Source organism: Myotis davidii, unplaced genomic scaffold, assembly GCF_000327345.1.
Source record: "Myotis davidii unplaced genomic scaffold, ASM32734v1 scaffold676, whole genome shotgun sequence".
Lineage (NCBI taxonomy): Eukaryota > Metazoa > Chordata > Mammalia > Chiroptera > Vespertilionidae > Myotis > Myotis davidii.
Genome location: NW_006287321.1, coordinates 423623 through 434007, shown reverse-complemented (window position 1 = coordinate 434007; position 10385 = coordinate 423623). Strand labels below are relative to the sequence as shown.

At 38.3% G+C, this 10385-nt stretch overlaps 1 protein-coding gene across 4 annotated transcripts in view; it reads left to right on the top strand.

The window, feature by feature from the left end:
• RNF13 (ring finger protein 13) overlaps positions 1-10385 on the top strand; it is a 200087-nt gene that overhangs the window by 109000 nt on the left and 80702 nt on the right. For all 4 annotated transcript variants that reach the window (XM_015560888.1, XM_015560887.1, XM_006759084.2 and 1 more), the window contains 2 exons: positions 965-1052; positions 8366-8456. In XM_015560888.1, coding sequence (XP_015416374.1) covers positions 965-1052; positions 8366-8456 — 179 coding nt within the window. The remainder of the gene's footprint in view (positions 1-964; positions 1053-8365; positions 8457-10385) is intronic.

The window sequence follows — 10385 nt, the reverse complement described above, 5'->3', positions numbered from 1 at the left end:
TTAGGGTGGGAGTTTCCACTGGGGTGCCTGGTCAGCCTGGGTGAGGGGCTGAGGGCCGTTTTCAGGCTGGTGGGTGCCTGAAGCTCCCAACGTCTCCTTTTTTTCTTTTCTTTTTTTATTCTGGGCCAGCTTTAGCTCTTAGGCTTGGCTTCAGCTCTAAAGCCTCAGCTGCTGAAAGCAGTTATCTGGTTTCTTTTGGTTCTATAATCGAAACACTGTATCAACTCCAGCTCTGAGATCCCGGCTAGCTGAAAGCAGGTTTCTGGGGTTTTGTTTAGCTTCTGTATTTGTAACAATGTTTTAAACTGCAGGCTCAGAGGCCAGACAGGCAGGTGGGGAACGTTGGAGTCGTCCGTCGGTGAAGCAAGCAAGGCTCATGTTAGCTTCAAGCTGCCTGACTGCCGGCCTCCATCTTGGTTGGCAGTTAATTTTCATATCGCCCTGATTAGCCAATGGGAAGGGTAGCGGACGTACGCTAATTACCATGTTTCTCTTTTATTAGATAGGATTTTCATATACGTTTTATTAATTTCCTTTCAACTCACATTTCTATTATAGCAGTGGTTCTCAACTTGTGGTTTCACGACCCCTTTCACAGGGGTCGCCTAAGACCATCCTGCATATCAGATATTTACATTACGATTCATAACAGTAGCAACATTACACTTATGAAGTAGCAACAAAAATAATTTTATGGTTGGGTCACAACATGAGGAACTGTATTTAAAGGGCCAGAAGGTTGAGAACCACTATATTATAGAGAAAAGGCAAATAACAATATTGAAATATTTCCGCTAATTAATTCCCTTTTAATGTGCATGGATTTCATGCACCAGGCTACAAGTTATAGATTAAAGACGCCCCAGAATATGGTATAGACTTGTTGACTTATTTTTGTTGAAGCTGAGGGAATTTGTGACAAAGCTCTTTCTTCTTCATATAATTACTGTTTTCTGACTTGCAGGTTTTAAATGCACAGAGAGCAGGATACAAAGCAGCCATAGTTCATAATGTTGATTCTGATGAGCTCATTAGCATGGGATCCAACGACAGTAAGTACAGGTATCACTTTTCTTCTCTCCTGTTTGACAGATCTTTTGTATAAATTCTTCTTCTCTCATTTGTTTTTTAAAGCAGAATTTCTTTTCTATCACAATGGTGATTCCCATTTTTAACCCCTTGGGACAATTTTATTCACAATAGAAATGGAATTGACTTATTCTTTTCCAAACAGTTTTTTTTAAAAAACCAATTTATTTCATTTTAGAAGATATGTTGATATTTTTGGTAAAAACCAAAGGAAAACCAAAACTTTAAGTAGAGCTAAGCATGCTGAGTTAAAGATTCCATAGAAGAATTTTTCTGATTTATTTAGAGATTCGCAAGATGAAATTTTAGGCTATGAGGCTATTGTATTCTTGTGGAATTTCACAGCCACATACTTGTGCTTTCTTAAATACAATTTGGTTATTAGCCACTTAACATACATTGATGTGTCTGTAGCTATTTATTTATTTATTTATTTATTTAAGTTTTAATTGATTTTTAGAGAGAGGGGAAGGAAGAAGGAGAGCTAAATATCAATGTGAGAGTGAAACATCTATAGGCTGCCTCCTGCACACCTCCTACCTGGAATAGAGCTAACAATCTGGGCATGTGCCCTGACCGGGAATAGAACGGGCAACCTTTTGGTACATGAGATTATACTTAGCCAAATGAGCCACACAAGCCAGTGCTAGCTTTTCATTTAAAATGGGAATATCGTTCCTTACTCTGTACTGAATATTAGCTTGTAAGGAAAATGAGCCAATTTTAATAAAATTACTGGCTTTAATCAGAAAGCTGTGCACTTTCATTTAATTTAGTGAGAGTGATAAAATATGTCTTTTGTTATGTTGATGAAATGACTTTGGACCCCATCTAAGGATGGGGACTGGTTGCCAGGAAACCAACCATGTGTTAAGGGTGTTAGAACTTTCAGTTCCATTCCTGACCTTCAAGGAGGGGAGAAGGGCTGGAGTTTGAATGAATTGCCAATGGCTAATTATTTTATCCAGCTTGCCTATGTAATAAAGCCTCCATTAAAAAAAACACAAAAAAATAAACAACAACAAAAACCCAAAAGCAAACCAAGAGGACAGGTTTGGAAAGCTTTGGGTTGGTGAATGAGTAGAGGTGCTGGTAGAGTTGTGTGCCTGGATAAGGCCTGGAAGCTCTGTGCCCCTTCACATGTACCTTGTCATGTATATCTCTTCTATCTGTCTGTTCCTGAGTTATAGTCTTTCATAATAAACTGGTAATTTAGTAAGTAAAATATTTCTTTGAGTTTTGTGACCTGCTATAACAAATTAACTGGAACCTCCAGTCTATAGCTAGTCAGTTAGAAGCACAGATGATAATGTGGATATGCAATTGGCTTCTGAAAGATGGGTGTCTTGTCTTGTGAGACTAAACCTTTGGAATTTGATGCTGTCTCTGGCTATATAACATCAGACTTGAGTTCAATTGAATTGTTTGATGATGTGGTGGAAACACACACACACACACACACACACACACACACACACACACACAGCTATAGACTGACATACTTTATTGGAATGTATTTAGGACTTTAAATAACTACATCTTTATATGGAAATATTTTGAATTCCTTAACCAGAAAAGTATTTTTATAGCATAAGACATTATTCTTGTTGTTTGAGTAGAACTCTTTTCCTTCTTACTCCTAATATAATCTGAGGCAAACTTACAATATATAAAAAAGAAACATTCTAGGAATAAGTTCCTTAGTTAATTTCTTTATATTTTAAATTATTTTTATTTTTTAAAAATATGTTTTTATTGCTTTTAGAGAGAGAAAGGGAGAGAGAGAGAAACAGCAATTAGGGTGAAACATTAATTGGCTGCCTTCTTCACACACCCTACTGGGAATGGAGCCTGCAACCTAGGGATGTGTCATGACCAGGAACCATCCAGTGACCTCTTCTTTCATGGGTTGCTGCTCAACTACTGAGCCATACTGGCTGGGCATATCTTTTAAAATATTATTTTAAACTTCTAGCTAATTAAATTCTCATAATTGTGGTAGAATGCATGAAGTACCATTGAGGCTCCAGCATTTTACAAAAACTTGACAAACACTGCTTGGGAATAGAGGACTTGATGAAGGGATTTTTATTTACCTGCACCCTTGGGAAAGTTAATTAAGTCCTTTATTTTATTATTAATAAAATATTAAGTCCTTTATTTTCATCTATAAAAGTATGAATAGTTTTGATTTTTATTTGACCTGACAAGATTGGGAAGCTCATATGAGAAAGGGATATGAGAAAACCCTTGTCATGGCAGAGTGGGAAGAACCCAGATTAGGAGTCGAGAGCCTCAAGTTTGAGTCCAAGTTGTGCGAATGCCTAACTGTGTAACCAAGACAAGTTATCAATATGTCTTGGTTTGTTTCTTCTCTTTTCTTTGCTTTCTTTCTTCATCAAATGTTTTCTTTTGGAAGTCTATCAAGCACTGTTTTAGGTACCATGACTACAGCAGGGATTGACACAGTTTAAGGCTCTGTGAATAGAAACATACCTCTGGCATAGAAACTGACCTATCAGATCCAAATCTGGATGAAGTGTGAGGAGCCACTGGCTGCCTAGGAGGTGGAGCTTTTGGCTCCTCACACTTCATCCAGATTTGGTTCTGATTGGTCAGTTTCTATACCTTTCTTTGAAGTAGCAGAATGCAGTAGTTAAGGGTGTAGTTTCTGGGGACAGCCTGCCAGGGTTTGAATCCCAGCTCTACCACTTACTAGCTGTGTGACTTTGACTATGTTACCTAACATCTCTGTGCCTCACTTTTCTGATCTGTAAATAGAATAATAATACTTAACTCATTGGGTTTTTGTGAGGATTGAATGAATTATAACATATAAACTATTTAGAAGACCGCCTGGTTCTTAGTAATCATTTAATGGTTATTTAGCTATTGTTATTATTGCTACTGTTACTATTATTACACTAGAGGCCCAGTGCACAAAATTTGTGCATGGAGGGGGGGAAGTTCCCTCAGCCCAGCCTGCACCCACTCCACACGGTCACCCCTCTCACAATCTGGGACCACTGGCTCCTAACCACTCACCTGCCTGCCTGCCTGATTGCCCCTAATTTCTCTGCCTGCCTGCCTTGTCTCACCTAACTGCCTCTGCCTGCCTGCCTGCCTGATCACCCCCAACTGCCCTCCTCTGCTGGCCAATTTGGTTCTGATTGGTCAGTTTCTATGCCAGTCAGCGTCAAAAGCTCCACCTCCTAGGCAGCCAGTGGCTCCTGACACTTCATCCAGATTTGGTTCTGATTGGTCAGTTTCTATGCCAGTTAGCATCTCTGGGCCTATCAACGGGGCCTGATCAGAAAGGCAGGGCTGATCAACAGCCCCGGTGGAAAGAAATGGAGGTGCGGCTGTTGGCCAGGCCGGGAGAGAAAGAGAGGCAAGTTCTGATCAACAGCTGCCACAGAGGCTACGGATCAGAACCTGCCTCTTTGCCTGCAGACCTCGCTCAGGGCCTGATCCACACCCCCCTAGGCAGTCAGTGCTGGGTCGGGGCACCTGCACCAGCCTCAGTCCGGTCTGGTCAAGCCTTTGGTCGTAATAGTTGTTAGGACCCTGGCTCTTTATTGTATAGACTAGAGGCCTGGTGCATGAAAATTCATGCACTGGAGAGGGGGGTTCCTCAGCCTGGCTTGCTCTCTCTCACAGTCCGGGAGCCCTCAAGGGTGGGAGGCGATCAGGGGAAGGCGATGCCCCATGACACCTCCGATGCTACCACTGCCGGCAGCGCAAGCCTCCTGCACCTTTTGCCAGCCCTGGGCTGCTGGGCAGCCGCCATTTGAGGCTTGCCTGTGCCTCAGGCCGGCCCTGGGTGGCTGGGGGGCTGAGGGGACTGGGCGCCGCCATCTTGTGGCTGTGGTTGTCACCATCTTTGAGGGCAAGGCAGTCAATTAGCACATTCCCTTGTTATTGGCTGTGGGTGCTGCCATCTTTGAGGGCGGGGCAGTAAATTAGCATATTCCCTCCTTATTGGCTGTGGGAGCTGCCATCTTTGCGACGGCACAAGGGTCAATTAGCATATTCACTCTTTATTAGATAGGATTCTAGAGTGGGAGAGAGGAAATGAACACAAAGAGATATGCTATATGTCATATAGTAACAGGTACTATGAAGAAAAACCTTTTTGGCTAAAGGGATATAAAGTGACAGGGATGAGGGGAGGGATCTTTTAAATAGGGTGGTCAAAGAAGACTTTTGCATATGAGGCTTTGACATTTAAGCATAAGTCTAAAGTGAGAGGCTGAGGAGGAGTTTTCCAAGGAAAGGGAACAACAAACAGAAAGCTGGAAGATACAGCATATTTGATGTTTCAAGGTGTGACAGTGGCTGGTATTAATTGAGCAAGGGTCAGAGAAAGTGGTAGGGGATGAGCTTAGAGAATGAGCCAGGGGCCAGATCCTGTAGGACTTTGGAATTTGTTCTATATGTATTTTATATAGAGGTGTGAGGTGATCTGACATATTTTTAAATGGCCACTTTGGTTGCGATTCCTTTTGAGAATAGACTGCAGGGAAAAAATGGGCAAGAGCACCAGTAGATGTGAGTTAGAATGTTGCTACAGCAGCAAGGAAGAAGGTGATGGTGATCTGGAGTGTTGGCAGTGATTGTGTTGAGAAGTGATAGAATTATGGACTTGTTTTGAAGTTGATAAGATTTGTTATTAGGAATAAGGAAAAGGGAAGAGTCCAGGATGACTCCAAGATATTTACCCTGAGAAACTAGGTGAGTTGTTTTGCTATTTACAGAGATAAGAAAGACTAGGAGTAGAACAGAAACATTGAGAGTCCCAATTGAAAACATTAAATTTGAAACATCTGTTATGCAATCAAGTGGAAATATCAAACAGGCAATTGGATATGTGAATCTGGAGAGGTTGGGCTGACCATTTAAAGTATGATTTGTCTATGACAGTGATGGCAAACCTTTTGAGCTCAGCGTGTCAGCATTTTGAAAAACCCTAACTTAACTCTGGTGCCGTGTCACATATAGAAAGTTTTTGATATTTGCAACCATAGTAAAACAAAGATTTATATTTTTGATATTTATTTTATATATTTAAATGCCATTTAACAAAGAAAAATCAACCAAAAAAATGAGTTCGCGTGCCACCTCTGACATGCGTGTCATAGATTCGCCATCACTGGTCTATGATATCATGATAATACTATTTGATTACTTCATGGAGTTGTTTTGTGGATCAGAATTAAAATTTAGTGTTTCTAAAAATATTTTGTGAACTAGAACAAGTTTTTAGTATATAAATAGTGTTGCAGAGTTTCCAATATGGCTATTCATATTTGCATACATCATTGTCCCCTTTATTAATCTTTTGACTAAAATGAGGAGCTTTTAACATCTCCTAGGTATAAGTCACAGAAGTTATGTTACTTGCAATAATTATTAGCCAGTAGTTACAACCCAAAAGTTTCTCTTTGAGTGTATCAGAATATCTTCATGAAAGACTAAAACATTCCTTTTACAAAGGATATATAATCCCAAGTTTTAAGTGTCAAATAAATTAAACTGTAAACTATGTGATAGAGGAAGATCTCTTAGCAAGCTAGAAATGTATGTGATTGTATCAGTACCCCTCTGCTATTAAAACAATGGGGTGGATTTTTATTGACATGACAGGATCTCTGAAGTGTATCACTGAGTGGAAGAAAAACTCACACTATGCCCCATTATTATATGATCCTGCTGGTGTAACAATAAAATTTTATTCCCACTGATGTAAAAATAGTGATTAAAAATTCATTTACTCACCATTTTGGTTCCTACCTTCCTGGGGCTTGTATGGTGTGTATGTGTGTGTGTGTGTGTGTGTGTGTGTGTGAGAGAGAGAGAGAGAGAGAGAGAGAGAGAGAGGAGAAGGAAAGAAAATGAGTGGGAATCAATGATTATATTTTCTTAAAACAACCAATCTGGAAGTGAAAAAATGTATCCTACCAAGGAATACCAAGAGTTTAAAATAAAACATTAAAATATGTCTTTATAAGGATTAAAGAAAAACACATTAGTTGTTGCTGAGGTTGGGGGGATGGGTTGACTATAAAGGGGCACAAAGGAATTATTTGTAGGGGTGATAGAACATTCTATATTTTGATTGTGGTGGTGGCTACATAAGTACATGTATTTGTCACAAGAAAAGTGCCCTGGTAGGGCAGCTCAGTTGATTGGCGTGTCATCCTATGCATCAAAGGGTTGAGGGTTTGATTCCTGGTCAGGACACATACCAAGTGGTGGGTACAATCCCCAGTGGGCACATGCAAGAGGCAGCCAATTGATGTTTTTCCCTCCCTCTAAAATCAATAAACAAAACAAAACAAACAAAAAATCCCCAAAGATTTATCAAATAAAACCTTGTTTGGTCTTTGTGTGGAAAGGATTATGGCAATGTTCTGTTTTCTTCTTGTGTTCTCCCTGCCTTTAAAAATAAATAATGAATATGCATTTTTTAAAGAAATATAGAACAGAGTTATTGGGAAAAATATTACAAAAGAAAACAAGTGGGCTTTGCCTAAAGCCAAGTCTGTTAAATTAACTCACAGCTAAAAATAAGGCTGCTTTTTCTACAGTAACGTTAAGAGGATTGTTTTATTTCTCTTCCTGAGTAATGGGTAATTTTTTTTTTCTTTTGCCATTTGATTTTGGTTTTGTAATATCGGTATAAGGGTCAAATTTCTCAGGACACCAGCCAAAACACAAAGATTTACCACGAAATCTAGGATTTGGAGGAAGTAGAAATTTACCTAACTTTCCTGTCCTATGCCTTTCTCAATTCCTGCCACCCTTTCACTTTGGAAAGTGTATGTGTGCTGTCATTTTTCAGACTGGTGTGAAGTGGTCTTTTCTTACATTCTTAGGCTTGCACCTCTCCTGGGAATGGGTATGTAAAAAAAGTTTTTTCGCTTTCATTCAGGAATTAAGTGTGGAAAGAAAACTTAAATTCTCTCTTCATCCTTTTCTAATAGTTAATTATGTCTATAAAGGATAAGTCAAATGGAAATATTAAAAATAATTATATTCCATTCTCAGGACTATTGAGATAGTATATAATGTATATAAGCAAAATGTTAGCTTTTGTTACTTAAGTATGTAGTATTTCTCAGCCACTTTGATGATGGTATAAATCTATTATTGGGAGAATAACCAATATATAATTTGAGTTGATTGTTTCCAGTTGCATATGCTGGAAGAAAATTAAGTTGATTGTACATTAAGTATAGGCTTTTAAGAATAATTTTATATTTGTTTTATACAGTTGGTGTGCTAAAGAAAATTGATATACCATCTGTCTTTATTGGTGAATCATCAGCTAATTCCCTAAAAGATGAATTCACATATGAAAGAGGGTAAGTAATGAATATAAAAAATAATCATGTAGATATTAGATAATATTAACTGTAATCAAGGTTATATTTTAGAATGCTCTATTGTGCTAAATTATCTCTTAAGTCATTATGATTTTAATACTTACTAGTTGTACTATTTCCTCTATATGGTTACATATCAAAAATATCTTCATGCTAGAGAGATTAAGGCACCAATTTGCTAAAAAGATAAAACTGTTTTTATGGTTTAATGAAACTATTGTTATTTAGAAACAATATGATGAACATTTATATGACACTTTTCATTAAGACATATTTGTATTTTATTATAGTTTGTTATTTTATAAAGACAGAATCCAAAACACAGTGTATTAAGTAACTAACTTTTACAGAGATAAAAAGTTTGTTTGGAGTTTGAAAAGTTTAATTTGGAATAAAAACTTCTATGTGGAAGTTCTCCAAATCACTTAAGGCACAGCTTACTCATCTAACATAGCCAACACTCCAGAGCTTCTTCCTTGACACAGATTCTCAAACGCAGTGGGCAGGAGCAGGCTTCTGACCAAGAGGAACAATAATAATATTAATAGTAAAAGCAGTAATATTTATTGAGTATATAGCAGGTGCTAGGCAAAACTTTTATATTTGTTGTCCATTTAATTATCACAAAAACATTCTAGAGGTTATTGTATCTCTTATTTACATTTGCCAAAAGAGGAAAATGGCATAATGAAATTCAATTATAATTATTTAGGGGGAATAAATCCATGAATATTTGAGTTTGAAAATGCATAAGAGGGCTTTCTGTTTACTACTTTTGCCATTTTCCCTCTTTAGTTTTGATATTTAAAATACAGTTCACTTATTATATGCTCTGAATATAATTACTAAGTTAGGGAATGTAATTTTGGATATTGTTTTAAAAATAGTTAATCAAGATGCTATTGCCTGACTGGTGTGGCTCAGTGGTTGAGCATTGACCTATAGACCAGGAGATCATGGTTCAATTCACAATCAGGACGCATGCCTGGGTTGTGGGCTCAATCCCTAGTAGGAGGCGTGTAGGAGGCAGCCTGTCAATGCTTCTCATTACTGATGTTTCTATCTCTCTCTTTCTCTCCCTTCCTCTCTGAAATCAATAAAAATAATTTTTTAAAAAAGATGCTATTGTGTCAGCCATGGAGGGGGAGAACTAATATTTGCTTTTACCTCAATATTGCTGCACCATTTAGAAAAATTCTGTATATTTTAATATGTATTTTAGAGCCTTGTTTTTTGTTATAAAATTACATTATTTTTTGTTGTTGTTAATTCTTACCCGAGGATATTTTTTTCTACTGATTTATATTTTTTTAACCAATTTTAATATATTTTTATTTCAGAGAGGAAGGGAGAGGGGAGAGAGAGAGATAGAAACATCAATGATGAGAGAGAATCATTGATCAGCTGCCTCCTACACGCACCCTACTGGGGATTGAGCCTGCAACCTGGGCATGTGCCCTTGGCCAGAATCGAGCCTGGGACCCTTCGCTCTGCAGGCTGATGCTCTATACATTGAGCCAAACCGCCTAGGGCTCTACTGATTTCTAGAGTGGACGGGAGGGAAATAGAGAGAGAAACATCAATCTGATGGAGACACATTACTTGGTTGCCTCCCACACATGCCCCAACTGGAGCCAGGGATCGATCCTTACTCTTGATCAGGAATCAAATCCATGACCTTTGAGTGCACAGGCTGATGCTGTAACCACCGAACAATAACATCCAGGGCTAAAATACCGTATTTGCCGGCGTATAAGACGACTGGGCATATAAGACGACCCCCTAACATTTCCACTCAAAATACAGAGTTTGTTATATACTCGCCGTATAAGACTACCCCCTCTTCCGCACACCTTCCACACACCAAATAAAAGGTAAAACAATATCAGATTTGATTTTAACATTTTA